Source organism: Lagopus muta, chromosome 22, assembly GCF_023343835.1.
Source record: "Lagopus muta isolate bLagMut1 chromosome 22, bLagMut1 primary, whole genome shotgun sequence".
Classification (NCBI taxonomy): Eukaryota; Metazoa; Chordata; class Aves; order Galliformes; family Phasianidae; genus Lagopus; species Lagopus muta.
This window is the reverse complement of record NC_064454.1, coordinates 6,191,863-6,207,957: the sequence shown is the minus strand read 5'-3', so window position 1 is coordinate 6,207,957 and position 16,095 is coordinate 6,191,863. Positions and strand designations below refer to the sequence as shown.

At 50.9% G+C, this 16,095-nt stretch overlaps 4 protein-coding genes across 5 annotated transcripts; 2 read left to right on the top strand and 2 right to left on the bottom strand.

Annotated features, from left to right (window-relative positions):
- Positions 1-368: 368 nt before the first annotated feature.
- On the bottom strand, positions 369-5,217 carry FDXACB1 (ferredoxin-fold anticodon binding domain containing 1). 2 transcript variants are annotated; one of them, XM_048968495.1, is made up of 5 exons: positions 5,083-5,217; positions 3,632-3,788; positions 2,980-3,183; positions 2,219-2,377; positions 369-1,707 (listed from the first exon to the last, which is right to left on the bottom strand). In XM_048968495.1, exons 2-5 carry the CDS (start codon positions 3,775-3,777, stop codon positions 531-533), a joined length of 1,686 nt encoding a protein of 561 aa, XP_048824452.1. In that variant the 5' UTR covers positions 3,778-3,788; positions 5,083-5,217; the 3' UTR covers positions 369-530. The 2 variants fall into 2 exon arrangements, with proteins under 2 accessions (XP_048824452.1, XP_048824450.1); XM_048968493.1 differs by lacking the exon at positions 5,083-5,217 and adding an exon at positions 4,128-4,452.
- A 506-nt stretch (positions 5,218-5,723) lies between these two features.
- Positions 5,724-8,041, top strand: C22H11orf1 (chromosome 22 C11orf1 homolog). The gene is made up of 3 exons (XM_048968497.1): positions 5,724-5,924; positions 6,425-6,491; positions 7,169-8,041. The coding sequence occupies exons 1-3, from the start codon at positions 5,724-5,726 to the stop codon at positions 7,342-7,344; spliced, it is 444 nt and encodes a 147-aa protein (XP_048824454.1). The 3' UTR covers positions 7,345-8,041.
- A 108-nt stretch (positions 8,042-8,149) lies between these two features.
- Positions 8,150-12,322, bottom strand: CRYAB (crystallin alpha B). The gene is made up of 3 exons (XM_048968496.1): positions 11,831-12,322; positions 10,152-10,274; positions 8,150-9,054 (listed from the first exon to the last, which is right to left on the bottom strand). The coding sequence occupies exons 1-3, from the start codon at positions 12,026-12,028 to the stop codon at positions 8,851-8,853; spliced, it is 525 nt and encodes a 174-aa protein (XP_048824453.1). The 5' UTR covers positions 12,029-12,322; the 3' UTR covers positions 8,150-8,850.
- Positions 12,323-13,719: 1,397 nt separating this feature from the next.
- HSPB2 (heat shock protein family B (small) member 2) lies at positions 13,720-15,752 on the top strand. The gene is made up of 2 exons (XM_048968351.1): positions 13,720-13,909; positions 14,882-15,752. Exons 1-2 carry the CDS (start codon positions 13,816-13,818, stop codon positions 15,328-15,330), a joined length of 543 nt encoding a protein of 180 aa, XP_048824308.1. The 5' UTR covers positions 13,720-13,815; the 3' UTR covers positions 15,331-15,752.
- The last annotated feature ends 343 nt before the right edge of the window (positions 15,753-16,095 follow it).

The following is a 16,095-nucleotide window of genomic DNA, read 5'->3' as shown; positions in this document are numbered from 1 at the left end:
TCCCACACACAGAGGTAAGATTCCCCGGCCTGTAGTTCCTGGGTCTTCCTTTCTTCCTTTCTTTTCTTAGAATAGGAGTGTTTCCTTTTTTCCAGTCACCACAGACTTCACCTGCCAGACACAATTTTTCAGATATGATGGAGAGCAGCTTGGCAACCACATCAGCCAGTTCTTACAGAACCACAGATGATATCTCCTGGCCCTACAAACTTGCACACATTCAGCCTCATGAAGTGTTCTCAGACTTGGTTGGGCTGATATCTCTTTTTATCTTTTATGATCAGCTTACCCTATCAAAGAAAGGCTCTACTTTAAGAAACGAGCTTTCATTACACACACGTGCGCACAGCATGGAGGTGTCCACTTTTTATTTTCCACATTTACAATGTAGGCAGATACTGGACTCCACCTTTGTAAGAGGCGCTGCAACACCACACAGCACTGTGAGATGCAGCCACGTTCTGCAGACAGCAGCACCACACAGCCCTGCCGCAGGGCCACATGGAGCCCTGCCCCAGCACCACACAGCCCTACCGCAGGGCCACACGCAGCCGCTGAGAGATTTCCTCCCTGAAGCGCAGCTGCATGGCTGCCACCTCCCTGCGGCCCAGCGCCCTGTCGCAGCTCTGGAAGGTGAGCCGGCAGCACACGCTGTTCCGGCCCGTCCCCGGCTGCTGGAAGTCATCAAGTAAATGGATGGATGCCACCGCTTCATCTGATACTTCTCTAGCAATGGTGTGAAAAGCAACATCATCCAATTGTTCCCCATCGGGAAGCCAAAAGCTGACATCATGCACATAAGAAGGTGGGTAGAGAGAGAAGCTCCTGAAAATCCGTAGCTCTCCTGCAGGAAACTGACAGAGGAAGCGTGCGTCTGATGTCCAGAGCATGCGCCAGTCATCTATGGCACAGATGAGCATGGCCACAAGGTCCAGATTCAGTGAAACAAAGACAACAACCAAATCGTTGCCTGCTGGCTCATACGAAGCTGTCCGCACTGCACCCACACAAGAGCTCCTCTCCAAGGAGTCCCGAGTATCTGCCTCCATGCAGAGGAAGAATTGCATTTCACCAAGCTGAGATTCAAAAGCAGCAAAGTCATTGAGCTCAGCTGTTCCCAAGCTCATTGCTTCCTGCAGACTAATGCTCAACTTAAAATCAGAAATGCTCTGGTGAAGAGAATGTATGCTGGTTTTAATTTTGTCCACTACCATCTGTATACAGCTGTTCTCTGAACCTCGGTCAACTGCACACACAAAAACCATCTCATGAAAAACAGGCATACAGTAAGGAGAGATGCGGCACTTCCTGAAAACTGGGCCAGAAAAAATGTAAAGTGTTCCTGGGACAAAAGCTGCACTTTTTATTATTGCCTGAGCATAAGGCAGAAGGGAAGGTCTAAGATAACACCACTTTGGAGTTTGACATCCCTCTTGTACATTCTGATCTGTGTCCCCATGAAAAGCAACATGGGAAAATAAAATTGCGTTTGCCTGCCCACCAGCCATTTCTTCAGCACTTGGAGTCTCCTCTGGTCTTGGAAGGATCCAAAAAATGTTTGAGTGACAAGCAGCATTGAGGTGACCTTGGAGGAGCAGAGAAAGGCAGTAGTCAACGCTCTGCAGTGGGAAGGCTTGGCTGAGCGCTGCAGTGAGCTTCTCCTTTATTGTCCGTACTGGATGGTTTGAATTTCGCTCTAGGAAACCCCTGTGAAAAACAAAAATGCAAATTACAGACACAGCAGACAGATTTCCCTGCAAAGCCCTCCTATCATCATAACTTGAGCATGGCAATTTACTCAAAGCAGTATCAGACATCAAGCTTGCTTTCAGCAACTAGTCAAGTCTTTCACCAGGGGCACTGCAACCACTGACGTGCTGTCAGGATGCTGGGCATGTGTCTAGGCTGCAACCTAGTGCTACCTGTGCTTTAGCCGGTGGAAAGGAATGGAACTTAATGGTTTAATTATCTGTGTGAGCAAGCATAGAGTAGCTTGGCCTCAACCACGGAGTTCTTTTTTTCTTCCATAGGCTTTTTTTTAAGTAGGCCATAACCACAACCAACACAAAGCAGACTTCAAGAAGAAATGGGAAAGAAAATCCTGTACAGGGAAAAGGAGGGAATGTGAAGCAGTTCCATTTTATCAGAGACCCATACTGGTCATTCCCACTGAGAGGACGCATGTTACTGCCAAAGTGACACCAGTTGTGTAACTTACCTGTTAATTTTATCCACAAGTACTTGCGGTACTTGAAATGAAATTCTTTGTCCATTCAGCTCTGTCTCACAGATCAGAGGCTTGCAATACAGAAGCGGTGCGCTCCGAGTAAAAACGTGGTTTAAAGCACCCTCTATGCAGAACGATTTATCTTGACTCCTGGCAATACATAAAAGCACAGCAAAATCATTGACTCTTTCCTAGACTTAATGTGACATAAGGGAGGGTGACAAAGATAATTCACCTTAACACTAACACGACTCTTGCTGAATCCCTGATCTTGTTGACAACAAAAATGCAACTTAGCATATTTTTATGGATAGATGGTCCAATACTGAAATAATCTGCACAAATAAATTGTGTGGTCTGCATTTTGCTCTGAGTGACCTGTTCTACCTAGCTCTGCAGTTGAACTGCAATTAACTGACTGCTGGAGGTCCCTGCCAACATCCACCATGCTGTGACTATCTCAATCAGACACATATGCCACAGTCCCCACATTGTCTTTAGGCTAAGATTGACTTTTACTCTGAAATGGACCATTTTAACCTTTAAAATTCTAAGATAATCTGATCTTTTCAAGCGTACTTTCTCAAGAAGCTTGCGTTTTCTTCTGGGCTATTCTGCTTATAGGCAAAGATGAACTGCAGCTGTTCTATGGAAAATTAAATAGTTTCTCTCTCCAATAAACAACACACTAAAAGATCACATGAGTGTGACAGGCATAATGAAAGGACATGTATCTGCCACGCCGCAGGTACCTGTACCCCGTGCATTCATAGCCATGGGCAGTCTCTGCTCGGAAGGGATGAACATCGCTCAGGATGAAGCCAGCTCCTGCTGCCACCGCCACCACCTGCCAGCTGTTGTGCCACTCTCTCCTGGGCTGATCAGCCGGTGTGCCACCCTGCCCCCTGCAGAGAGCCATGCGGACCTCTCCATCCTGTGTCAGCACTTCTGCACAGCTGGAAGGGAAGCAGGCAACAAGAGGCGCTGTGTTAGCACAGCCAGAAATCATGTAACACCTGCAAGGAGCTGCAGCGGTGCTAGGAAGGTATGTTGCCCTGCAAGGCTGTAGTGAGGTGGGGGTCGGCCTCTGTTCCCACGTAACAGCAACTAGATGAAAGGTGATAGTCTCAAATTGTACCATAGGAGGCTCAGGTTGGATATTAGGAAGAATTTCTTCTCTGGAAATGTGGTCAGGTGCTGGCACAGGCTGCCCAGGGGATGGGGAGTCACTGTCCCTGCAGGTGTTCAGGAAATGTGGAGATGTGGTATTTAGGGATACAGATAGTGGGCAGCATTGGTGGTAGGTACATGGTTGGACTATGTGATGTTAGGAGTCTTTTCCAACCTTTGCAATTCTGTGATCTCTGCAGTCAGTGAGCACAGCACTAACTCTGCTTGACTCACCTATGGAAGAAGCCTGAGAGCAGCTCTCTGTTCTTCACCACCCCAGCCTTCCTCCCACAGTGAGGGAAGTTGAAATAAATGCAGTCAAATTCTCTTTTTGCTGGTAAAAAATAGTCCTTCAGCTTGGTGCAGTCCACAGAAAACATAACTTCAGCTCCTTCAAAAGTAAACAAAAACCAAGGTCAGGCTGGACGGGGCTCTGAGCACCGCAGGAGCTGTGGGTGTCCCTGTGCACTGCAGGGAGTGGCACCAGGAGGCCTCTTCGGATGTATCCCAACCCAAACCATTCCAGGATTGGCCACTTTAGAGCCCATCCGTGGCCTTGCCTCCCACGTGTCAGGGAAGCGGGGAGCCCACGCTCCCTTTGCTCCGCCGCACATTTCTGCTAACGGTTCCTTCAGCGCTGCTCCTCCTGCGGGACACTGATCCCGCCGGCCAGCCCCACCCCGAGCGGCACTCGAGACCCGCGAGGCCCTGCAGCGCTGCGCCCGCCCACCCCTTTCCCGCAGCCGCCGGATGCTCTCCGCGGCCCGGTCCCGCGCCGCCGCCTCTTCCTCTCTCTCGTAGCAGGTTGCCACCACGCGGGTCCCGTCGGTCTCGCAGAGCGCGGCGGCGAACGAGAAGTTGCCCTCGCCCAGCAGCAAAACGCGGCGCTCCGCCATCGCTCGGCTCCCCGATGGCCGCGCTTCCGCCCGGTGACGCCGCGCTCTGTGCGCCCCGAGCGGCTCGGGAGGCGGCGGGGGGCGGCGCGGGGCTCAGCCGGGAAAGGCGGTGCCGGTCCGGGCGTCGGCGCCCTCGGCCTGGATGAATGAATTCCTCTGTTTGTAAGGTGGCTGCGTCACCCCGTGGTTACCTATGAAGCTGAGAAATTCAGTATCCTTCTTTAGGAAAATAAATGCTTACTGTACCACCCAAAAAGCTCTGTCACATCTAGAATGAATGCAGTCCTCTGATGCCATTGGCTGTGGTGGTGAATGGCTCGGTGTCCTGGTGGCAAGTGGTGTCCCTCAGGGGTCAGTGCTGGGACTGGTGCTCACTGTCATTCACTGGTGACACTGACAGTGGGATCGAGTGCACCCTCAGCAGTTTGCAGTAATATCCTAAGCTGTGTGCTGCAGCTTACACTCCTGAGGGACAGGATTCCATCCAGAGAGATTCAAACAGGCTGAGCTCTGGGCCCAGGAGAACCTCAGGAGGTTCAACAAAGCCAAGTGCAAGGTCTGCACCTGGGTCATGGCAGCACCCACTGTCAGTGCAAGCTGGGGGATGTAAGGATAGAGCACAGCCCTGCCAAAAAGGACCGGGGGTACTGGTGGGGGGCAGCTGGACATGAGCCAGCAGTGTGCCCTGGCAGCACAGAAAGCCCAGCGGACCCTGGGCTGCAGGCAGAGCAGCGCGGGCAGCAGGGCAGGGAGGTGCTCCTGCCCCTCTGCTGTGCTGTGACAGCTCACCTGGAGCACTGCGTCCACAGGTGGAGTCCTCAGGGCAGGAGAGACGTGGAGCTGCTGGAGCGCGGCCAGAGGAGGGACACAGAAATGGCGGCAGGGATGGAAGCCCTCCCTGCGAGGACAGGCCGAGAGCTGGGGCTGAGCAGCACGGAGAAGAGAAGGCAAGAGAAGGAGAGGTGAGAGCGGCCCGTCAGCATCTGAAGGGGCTGTGAGAAGGGAGGGGATGGACTCTATAGAGGGTCTGTGTGATGGGAGAAGGGGAGATGGCTTCAGACTACAAGAGGGGAGATTGAGGTGGAGCTGAGGAAGGTTTGGCAGTGAGGGCGGTGAGGCGCTGGGCACAGGTTGCCCAGAGAGGCGGTGGTGCCCCATCCCTGCAGACAGCCAAGGTCAGGCTGGACGGGGCTGTGAGCACTGCTGAGCTGTGGGTGTCCCTGTGCGCTGCAGGGGAATTGGACTAGATGACATTTAAGAGTCCCTATCAACTCAAACAATTCTAGGATTGTATGCTTCCATCACAACCAGAAAGGTGAGGTCCTTGCCTGGTTACCAAGGAAGTGAAGGTGTGACATTCCGTGCTGCTAGGAGTGGTTTAAGTCTGGGCTGCTCACTGCTGGACTCTGTTCCCAGATCAAATCCAGACCATGTACAACTTCCTCAGTGGCTCCTTAAAGCATGCCACTGGCCATGGGGAGGTGTGGACAGAAACCTCCAAGTTCTCCCAGTTTGGCTGGAGATGCACCACTAATGAGAACGATTACTCGCACAAAGTACTTATGGGGAACTGGAATGAAGAGCGCTACGACATCCGGAACATCACACAACCCAAACCACTTCCTTCCCAAGTATGTGCTGGGCCTTTCACGGACGTAGCAAATCTCAGCTGAGGTATTCCTTGGTCACTGAATTTGTCACATACACAGGGCCTTATCCATTCCATCAGCTTTGAATGTCATAGAGGTGAGCCTGCCATGAATAGCTCCCCTTCTGCTGCCCTGCTCCTGGTCTTTCCTAATGGATTTTAAAAATGCAAAGCCAATTCCTTTCCTCGGCTGAGCACTCTACAACAGTTCCACTGCAGGGCAGAAGCCGTGAGAAATGCTTCTTCATTTAATCTCAGCCTTGCTCTTAGTAGTGGCTCCAGTCAAACTGTGGTGCCTTTACTGTTCAGCGTTTTGCCCTGAGATGGTGAATGCAAAGAAGTCACCCAAGCTTTGTGATCTTACCTCAGACTGACTTCAAAGTAGGGGTGTGATTGCAGGTACTTTGTTCCTCCTGTAAGGTACAAAATGCTGAAGTTTTTAGTTTATATTTGGCAGTGTTAAATGTGAGTTTTTCTTTCCAGTATGCTCACTGCTTTGAAACGACGTATTCTTCGGATTACAACAAGGACAAGGATCAGAGAACGGGAAGTATGTGTGCAGAATTGAAACAAAATGTTTGTTCTGTAGCAAGGTTAAAGAAGATCTTTGGATGACATTTTGCCCAGAGACGACAGACTGATGTTTTCTCTGTTGAGCTGTATTCCTGCACCATCACAGAACAGGTCTTTCAAGTCTTTCAGGGAGTGGCACTTGCATTTCATGTGTTCTTGCCTAGCTGCCCTCATCACACTTATTCCTGAGAGGTCTCCATTGAAAAGCCCCATTTCTTGTTTCTGAGTTGGAGCCTTTGTGGAAGAAATGGACGTGCGGCTGTTGGTCGGCACTCGGCTGCAGTGAGCCAGCAGTGTGGCCAGGAAGGCCGACGGATCCTGTCTGTGTCAGCAGGAGCTGGCTTTTGTTCTCTGAGTGGTCGGGCACTGGCACAGGATGCCCTGGGAGGTGGTGGAGTCATTGCCCCTGGAGGTGACCAAGGAAAGGGTCGATATAGCACTAAGGGACATGGTTTAGTGGGGAAATAGTGGTGGTAGGTGGGACTAGATGATCTTGGAGGCCTTTTCTAACCTTAATGATTCTGTGATTCTAACAAATCCCTGATCTGTAGAAAGGATTTCCCCCCATTTACACTTTTTGGATACACTTGGATATATTTTGGATATATATATTTTAGACGTTCTTTCTCAAGTTGGCGTTGTTTCTCCTTTCAGGATTTGAACAAGAACCTCATTGGTTTCCAGGCCACCAGCCTGAGTTGGAACCTCCTTTGTTCAAATCAACTGCCCAGTCCTGCTACACAATCGACTACAGGCCTCCACACAGCCACTGCTCATGTCCAGCACCTAGAGAAGGAACAAAAAGGATGCAGACAAAGCAACAGAGATGAAGGGGACTGCAGACTATGCCTTCAGGATAACAGGAGGCCTGTCTGCTAGCCATGCTGCAAAGATATCCCTCAAACCAAAACAACCTGTCCTGCATTAGAGCCAAATACAGCATCTTGTGAAATATGTTGCTCCTGCTTTCTCAGCAGTATTGTTTGTAATTAACCCGTGAGTTTCTGTCATGCTTCACTTTGTCACTGAAGCTCAACTAACACCTTACCTGGTAGAACTTTTTAAACTAGAGCTTGGCATTCAGGTGGGATCTGGTGCATTTGACAGTGATCCCACCTCACTGAGTTCTCATTGTAGTCCTTTCCCTTAAAGCCATGGAAGAAGTTTGCCCACTGAGTTCACCTGAGATTTTGACTGATCTCTTATAATTCTTGTCTTAGCAGGTATAAGAGACATAGAAGATGGGTCACAGAATCATAGAATCATTAAGGTCAGAAAAGATCTTTCCAGATCACCCAGTCCACCAGCACTGCCCACTGAGTCCCTCAGTGCGACATCCACCCCTTCCTTAAACACCTCCTCCCACTTCCTGGACAGCCTGTTCCAACACCTCATCAGTCATAGCTGAGTACAATGACCTGTGCAATAGACCTGGTGCATTTTTTCGGGGTTTTTTGTTTTTGGGAGGGGGGGGGAGGGGGGCAGGAATTGCAGAAATTATGTTCCAGTAATACAGACTTTCCTTTCCGCTCATAGCTCTTTGAAGAGAGGTGCTAAGCAGATTCTGACACACGAGAAGGACTTAGTATTGTTTCGTACCATACAACAGTGTTAGCATAAATCAGATGAATACTCTAGACTTCAGATGCTATTTATTGTTTGAAGGGCACAGACAACATAGTTTCAGAGTGATGTGGTTTGCACCATTAGAGCAGGACATTTTTCTCCTCTCTGGATGTATCTGTGTTTACTGCAGCTATGCAGTTGTCATCTGCAACTGCTCCCAAGTGATTGCAGCACTTGAATGCTTTTGCGTAGCATGGATCATTCTAGAAATACAAGATACAGTTGTTCCCCATGTCAGTTATCTGACACCCACACTTTGAATGGGTTTCGATTGTCATGAAGTTGTCATACCAGCCTAATCTCCACTGGAGAAACTTTACTATTGCTTGTGAAACACCCAGAAATCCTCAGGAAACACTGAAAGGAAAGGCTCATGCAGTTAGATGTTTGCAAAACATTAGAGTAAATGAAGTTACACCAGCGAAGTGTTTTTGAACACAGAGACAAGCACTCCTGGACACACCTGCCACACAAGCTGTAAGCAAGAATGATGCCAGATATGTTTCCCTATGCTGCAAACTTACATGGCTTTCTTGAGCCAACACCTCTCTTGTCTCAAGTGCTCCAAACCAAAAACTACAGACTGCTTATTCACGTTTTATTTGTTAGTGAACTTACTCAGCATAAATAAATAAGAGTGGCCATTGAGCAGAGCTGGCATCCGATGAGAAGTGCTCTTGAATGGCCCTGGCGTGACATCACATAGCAGCCTACTTCCTCTGGGATCCTGCAATGGCAGGCTTCTCCTCACGGGTGATAGGAATACTTCGCTCAGGGACGTCGCTTTGTTTTCTCGGTGCACTCACTGTCAGGACACCATCCAGAGAGAGCGATGAGGTGATGGTCAGGGGATCCACGTCAGCTGGGATCCTGTATTTCCTGCTGAACTCCCTGGCAATAAAGCCATGCTCATCCTTCAAAAGGAGAAGAGAAGGAACAGCGCTGATTAGAAGTGTTCCCTCAGTTCCACCTAAACCATGGGTCTTTAGCGTAAAGTCTGAGTTCAGGAAGCTTCGGCTCCCAAAGGAAAACTTTTCAGAAAGTTAAAAGAGTTTTTATTATGAGATCTCCCTTGTAAAGATCTGAGAACAGCTGAAGCGAGAGAATGGCCTGCCCCTGCAGGTGGTGCAGGCACCCTTTGCAGGATGAGGCTTTCTCCTCCAGCTTTTGTGCCTGCCAGCTTTGTTTCACAGTGCTGTGCTGCCATGGCTAAAATGTAGGACCTACAGCTACCTCCAGAGCCAGCAGCCCCTCCTCCTGAGGGTCTCCAGGCCCTCAGAATACACAGCTTCCAGGTAAGTTCTTCTCAACTCTAGCCAAAAAAACCTTGCAGAAGCTATTTCAGAATTATGAGCTTCCAGCATCTATGAGTAGTGCTGAATTTTTTGACTGACAGATCTGGGCTCCCAGAAGCTTTTAGAGCTGATGGATACACTGATACAGCTACTTTATCTCTAGGATTTGTTTCCTTCTTGCAAGTAGAGGGGGATGGGCAATCCCTGTTATGTACAGCCTTACACATGGCTTTTGGCCTCTCTTTGACCATTTGCCACTGAGCCAGCAAGCAGTGGGACGGCTGACAGCAGAGCACAACCCTTAAGGACTGTAAGTTGGTATTTTTTCAGGAACAGATAGCCTCTTGCTAATGGAACAGGGCAATGCATGGATTCATTATGTGGTTTAATTATTACAGCTCACTGTTAACTTATTGAATGCCTCTCTGCATTCCTGTCTTCTTCCCAGAAAGAGGGAGGCCCAGAAATGCTCACTTCAAAGTTGATTTTCCAGTTCAGTTCTCAGGTCATGCAACACCAGCACTAAATCTCCACTCTGCTGCTGCCCAGTCTGGAATCGGATCGGTTTGCACAGAGATCGTCCATTAGGATTGGTTGATCAAAAACACTGCAAGTGTTTCAGAAGGGCAAAGAAGAGGATTATTCTGCAGCCTCCTTGTTTAACCATAGATGAGGAAGCACACACTGGCTAACTAGTGAAGCAATTAAAGAAGTACCTGCCGCTCCTCGTGTTTCCCATGAATTTCTATCATGTCCCCAAGCACCTTTACTTTCAGCTCCTCAGGGGAGAAATGCTTCACATCAAGATTTACAGAAAATTTGTCCTTCTCCAGTCGCATCTGTAAAACAAGGAGACAACTTCAGGCAAAGGTTTCAGCTTCATCAGACTCTCAGCATGCAGCAGGTCACGCTCACTCTGGGCTCTCTCCACATGCCCTGCCTGACCTGCATTCAGTCCCGGGATTCTTATCTGGCTCAGATTGTCTCTTGTTAGCCTCTTCCATTCATGCCCACCACTACAGCACATAAAGCATGATGCTTTCTCTCAGGATAAACATATAATAAGCATTTTCTGGGGAATAAGGAAGAGATTTTCTCAATTTGAATTTGTTAAAACTGACTCCCCAAACTTTTTCTGAGGTGTCTGGAGATTTCCAGTCTCTGCAACTGAATTTTGCTAAGTCTTTCTGGAAAAAGAAACTGAGTGTGCAGCTGACTACAGCTCATGTGTGTCACTCGCAGACTTTTCCCTGCGTCATCACTCCTTATAAACAAAAATAGCGTGTGTCAGCTAAGCAGCAGTACTGCCTCACCTCTCATCTGAGCAGCAGGGCTACTGCTGAAACTCTGAGTCACCTGCTGCTCATCTTGCCTCCTTACCTTCCATTTTGCACTTTGTCATCTCCAGCAAATGCTGCTTTTTGCTGGCTCCTGAGGTTGAATTTGCATTTTCTGCCTGTCTTGGATTCTGTGATAAGTCAGTGAGACTCAGCAGTGCAAGCTGGCTCTCTCTGCCTTCCTGCTGTGGTCATGGTCAGGAAACACATGAGGCTCCTGCAGCTCTGTTCTGGGACATGGAGGCAGCTTCCATGCCAGTTCTAGCTTATTGGTTTCCTCAGTTTTACCTGGAAGGCTTCCTGCTCCTTCTGCTAGATTATTCGTGAAGATTTCTCCAATGAGAAAGTCAGATGTTGATGTTATTACCTGTGGTGCTTATTATGGCTGCTTCAGCAGATGACCAGACCCAGGTGACTAAACCAAGGGAAACATTAAGCAAAGAGTAAGAAAATACTTCCCTCTCACTCCGTTGGCTTTGAGTAGCTCTATAAGTTATTTGCAAATAGACAGCTGACCTGCACACTGAACAAGGTCATTTGAGCTGTGTGCCTCAGCCCCTGAAGCAAGCAGATGGCCATTTAAAGGCCCTCCCGTCCCATATCTCTCTGAAAACACTGCTCTGTCTGCCAGAGATGCTTTAGCTTTGGCCTCTCTATTCAGCAGCGGAGGGCTCCCACGCTGCCTGGCATGGGGGTCCCACTGCTCTTCTACTTCTCAGGAGGAAGCAGAACGGAAAATTTTTCAGGGCAGACAGAGAAATCAGGCTTCCTCCTTTCTCCTGTCAGTTCCTGCAGTCATTCACAGCACACACACAGCTCGGTTTGTCTCTGTGCCCATGGCTGTGGCAATACTTGCTCTCAGTTACAAGTGATTAGCAAAGCGTGCAGAGGAACTTACCTAACACAGAGGAGCAGAGGCAAAAACTCAGCACCCTTTTCCCCAGGCTTTTCCTATTAACAATCTACAAGCAGCGTCCCAACTCTCCTGGGTTCCCAGCTCCAGACCCATCAGGATGTGCACCCAGCGGTAACAAAGAGCAGAAAGCAGGGCAGATTACCTCTGAGAGTCCCGTCTCCAGCCAACTGGGCATCCGAAAGAAGGGGGATCTCATCAGGAAGGGGCTGAGGCTGGGGGAAGTAGGGAGCAGCTCTGACTCCTGCAGGTGCTCTCCAAATATCTGGTCAAAGATACGGCTCGGTGTCAACCAAGAAAACAGAGGTCTGCGGATCAGGGGGTTGTGAATGGTGATATCCATCGGAGCGCGACGGAGGAGCCAAGCAAACGACTGCTGCAGTGCTGTGCCCAGCACAGGGGGCAGCTTTATACCCGCGTGGCTGGCGGGGCCTCTCCCCCCGAGGCCTCCTGAATAGTGGTGTCAGGGATTTTATTGTCCCAATCAGGGACTGGTCCCTTCAGCAGTGCCCAGGAGTGTCTGGGGGTTTGAACAGATTGCTAAGGAGGAGGGGGAAGGGGAGAAGAAGACAAGGAGACTAACGGGGCAGCAAGAAGCCAAGCTGCCCGGCTGCCCGCCCCGCGCCCCACGTGCTGTTTATCTGCTGAGTCCCAAGCAGGCTTGGCGGATGTTCCCAGCTGCTTCGGATGCCAGCAGGATCAATGCAGCTCCTATCTTTGGCTCACATGGAAAAGGACAAGGGGCTGTTGTTCCCTGTGACGGCACCGTGGCTGCAGCTCCCCACTGCACCCACGCGCCTAGGAAAGGCTCTGCCTTCCCTTAAAGCGAAGGAAACCGCACGCCATAGCTGGAGGGCAACATGGACCCCAAAAGGTCTGTTGTGATGTACTCTGGTGTGCAGCTCTACAGACTAGTGAGCACCCTACATAAGCACCTGCTGGTGTGTGCACACTAAGGATGGTTTCCACAGGGCATCAGCTGATACCTCTTCCTCTTTGCCCACTAGAGAAACCACTTTGCGGGAGAGAGCAGAAGAGCCCAGCACTCTGCAAGCAGAGATAAAGCAGGCAAACAGCAGCCCTGCAGAGCTGCACTGCTGCTTACCTTCTCTGGTTTGCAAACTCCCTTGTTCTGTTTGCCCTGCAGCAATCAGTTCAGATCATGAGACTGGGTTCAGCCCAACAGCTGTCTTTAAAGTACAAGAGCTCTAAGTATCTGCAACTTACATACAGCCTTCTGGCTTAGGGGCACATCATTCTCACTGCTAGCACCATCAGTCCCCTGCAAAAGGGCCTGACCCTCTTACTGTTCACTTGCCTGCAAGATTAGGGAGTAGAATTCACCCTCTGCAGAAGCCCCAGCCATACTTTGTCCAGTTCCATATTACGTCAGCAGTAGTGCACCTGCTCTCTCGCACCGCAGACATGGAAATCTCTGGTTTCAGAGTATGAGGAGCTTAACTGGGTACTAACTCCCAGTTCAATAAAAGTGGATCTAGGCCAGCTTCAGACCCTGCTTAATGTGTGACCTCCAGCACAGGCATTCTTCTGATCCCACTGCACAGCACTGAAGCCCTGGCCAAGGCACAGCCCAGACAGCTGGCTCACAGCAGCACAGTTCTGGAGTGTCAGCATCAGGGTCTGCTTAGTGCCACTTAACAGTCTGCAGCACCTTACCACTCCCAGGAACAAGAGACTCAGCTTCAGGGGAAAACAAATCCCTTTCTCTGGGGCTGATTTGAGGGCTAAGCTCACAATGATGGCTTTGCATGACTGCACACAACCTCACCAAGCACCAGCCACCATTAGGCATTGTCCTGTCCCCTGCTGGCTTGGCAGGGGTAGCTGGGGGCCCAGTTCCTGTCTCTTGTCCCCTGTCCAAGGCAGGGAATCAGGAGGTGCGGGATTGCACCCCGCTGACAGGCAGAGCCTGCAGCTCTACAGGAATGCAATGAGGCGCTTCCCTCGTCACCCTGGCGAGGCGGCCTGGGGCCTGGTGCAAGGCTATTTTGGTCTGTCTTTTTATCACACACTCCTCCCTGTGGAATTCACCCAACTAAAACCTTGCAATCTGCAGCCTCCGCTCTCAGAGGCAGCGACTGCTTGGACAGGCCCCTTCCTCAGCTCTCCATGGCCGCGCGGACGGTGCCCCACGCCTACCCCATGAGCTCAGAGTACGAGTTCGCCAACCCCAGCAAGATCTACGACCAGAACTTTGGAGAAGGTAAGCAGGGAGATGGGACCCTCGGCAGCTCTGTCTTTGGGTGCAGGAGGCTGGCACAGTCCCTCTGGAGAGGAGCTTCAGGAGCCAAGGAAGCCCAAGCATGGGAACCCAGGCAAAACCAGGAGGATAGCCTAGGCACAGCCAGGATCTCTCTTTAGGTCCACCTCCTCCTTCCATGCCCAGTGCTGGTTCCCCTGTCCCTTTCCTGTGCCCCCAGGGTCTGTTCATGCACATGCTCTGCAGCAGGGAGCAAAGCATTGTCCCCTCATGCCCCCCACCTCACCACACCCCACAGAGGCTGTGACTGTGCAGGACATGTCCCAGTGCTCTTCTCCATTGCCAGGGGAGGTTGCACCCTGCTCATGGGAGAGGTGTGTCAGCAGCAGTTCCACCTTGCCCACAGCAGGATGGAGGGGGAGGAAGTTTAGAAAACTACTGCTGGGGGAGGGGGGAGGGAAGATTTTGTAGCCGGGAACAGTGAGAAAAGCTGAGCTGGGGTGTTAAGCACAAAGCCCGGCAACGGTTGGCAGAGAGGAAGGAATGTGGGCAGCAGCAGAACCATTCAGCATCGGCACAGCAGCGTGAAAAGGCAAAAAGATCCAAGGAAAGCCCTCTGGACAATGGCAAACAAAAGGCCTTTAGTTCTTCAGGGCAGTGTCTTCACCATCAGCATTTTCTATGCCCAGCCCCAGCCGCGGGCTTTGCGTTGCTGAGCACCCAATGCACCCACCAGTCCCTCCCAGTCCACCCAGCAGATGCCCTAGCTGGATGTCAGCCCTCAGCTTATGGCAGAGGAGCCTTTGGTACTGAGTGTGCACTCTGGAGATGCAAGGGTAGGAAATGGCAGAGCCTCTGTCCCCATTGCAGAACTGACGCAGGAGCAATATCAAGGTGTTTGCAGGACCCAGCCTCCCTGCTTCTCCATCCCTTTCCCTGGGAAATCCCCCACTTCCCACTGGGTCTCATTTCTAGGTGTGTCCCCATGTGAGATTTTAGCTCCTGCCCTGTACCACGGCTACTACATCAGGCCTCGGATCAACAAGCAGCTGGATCGAGGCACCTCGGAGGTCAGCCTCAATGACCACAAGTACGAGGTGTTCCTGGATGTCTGCCACTTCCTGCCCGACGAGCTGACAGTGCGCACTGTGGACAACCTGCTGGAGGTGGTGGGGCAGCACCCCCAGAGGGCTGACCGCCACGGCTTCATCTCCCGGGAGTTCACCAGGACCTACATCCTCCCGCTGGACGTCGACCCCTTGCTGATGAGAGCCACCCTGTCCCACGATGGCATTCTGAACATTGTGGCACCCCGAACAGGAAAGGAGGTGAAGGCCAGGATCATTGAAGTGAAGATAATCCAGGAGCAGACAGTGGGGCAGGAAGAACAGTCTGAGGAAGGAAAAGGGAAAGAAGAGTCCTAAAGGCCCCAAAGCTGGGTTTGAGCAGGGAGGGGGGAGAGGCAGAAAAGGGAGTCACTGTGCCAGGCCTCTGTTTCTCACCATCAGTGTTTAGAAGGGCTGGAACACAGCTGTGCATATGCCAGACTTCTGCTTCTTAAGGCTGATGATCAGAAGAAGGGGCTTGGAAATGAAAAAAGAGGGGGACTAAAGTGTTCATGGAAGGCACTCTAATGCAAGTTTTTCTCCTGGGTGCCCAGTGAGCACCATGCTCTTCTCTCACCCCACGCTGCAAGGGCTGCTCTCGCCCAATGCTCTGAGGCTGTGCACCTGCCCATGCAATCCCAGCACCTTGCTGGTGCTGGCCTTTATGCAGATGCAATGCTGTTAAGTACCCACAGCTCTTGAATGGAAAGAGGAATAAATCTGCCTCCAAGCTTCACTCATTTGCCTTGGACTCACACTGCTCCTGCCCACATTACTGTGCAGCAGGAAGGACGGATGATGCCTTAGCAGCTTGGAATGCAAGGAGCAGAGCAGTGGAGAGTTCACTCTGAACTCGTCTGGAAAAGTCCCATAAATGAGAGATTTGCCCCTTTAGCAGACATGGTGATGCTACCAGCTACATGAGAAACGTCTTCACAGCCCTGTGACGTGGGACTGGGGATCGGGTGTGCTGCTGTCAGCGGCAGCTGCTGCGCAGCCAGCCCCAGGGTTCAGCAGGCGTCAGGCACAATCCTTGTCGGTGCCAATTAAAGCATCCAGAATGCTGTGTCACTGGCCAAATAT

Excerpts from the sequence above, each read along its gene's own strand:
- FDXACB1 (XM_048968493.1), bottom strand. The coding sequence starts at position 4,293 with ATGGCGGAGCGCCGCGTTTTGCTGCTGGGCGAGGGCAACTTCTCGTTC. Across the intron at positions 2,378-2,979 it reads TATGAATGCACGGGGTACAG|GAGTCAAGATAAATCGTTCT; the intron begins GTACCTGCGGCG and ends ATGTATTGCCAG. Across the intron at positions 1,708-2,218 it reads CTTGTGGATAAAATTAACAG|GGGTTTCCTAGAGCGAAATT; the intron begins GTAAGTTACACA and ends TGTTTTTCACAG.
- C22H11orf1 (XM_048968497.1), top strand. The coding sequence starts at position 5,724 with ATGTACAACTTCCTCAGTGGCTCCTTAAAGCATGCCACTGGCCATGGG. Across the intron at positions 5,925-6,424 it reads CCAAACCACTTCCTTCCCAA|TATGCTCACTGCTTTGAAAC; the intron begins GTATGTGCTGGG and ends TTTTCTTTCCAG. Across the intron at positions 6,492-7,168 it reads CAAGGATCAGAGAACGGGAA|GATTTGAACAAGAACCTCAT; the intron begins GTATGTGTGCAG and ends TTCTCCTTTCAG.
- CRYAB (XM_048968496.1), bottom strand. The coding sequence starts at position 12,028 with ATGGATATCACCATTCACAACCCCCTGATCCGCAGACCTCTGTTTTCT. Across the intron at positions 10,275-11,830 it reads TGGAGACGGGACTCTCAGAG|ATGCGACTGGAGAAGGACAA; the intron begins GTAATCTGCCCT and ends CTTGTTTTACAG. Across the intron at positions 9,055-10,151 it reads GGAAACACGAGGAGCGGCAG|GATGAGCATGGCTTTATTGC; the intron begins GTACTTCTTTAA and ends CTCCTTTTGAAG.
- HSPB2 (XM_048968351.1), top strand. The coding sequence starts at position 13,816 with ATGGCCGCGCGGACGGTGCCCCACGCCTACCCCATGAGCTCAGAGTAC. Across the intron at positions 13,910-14,881 it reads CGACCAGAACTTTGGAGAAG|GTGTGTCCCCATGTGAGATT; the intron begins GTAAGCAGGGAG and ends TCTCATTTCTAG.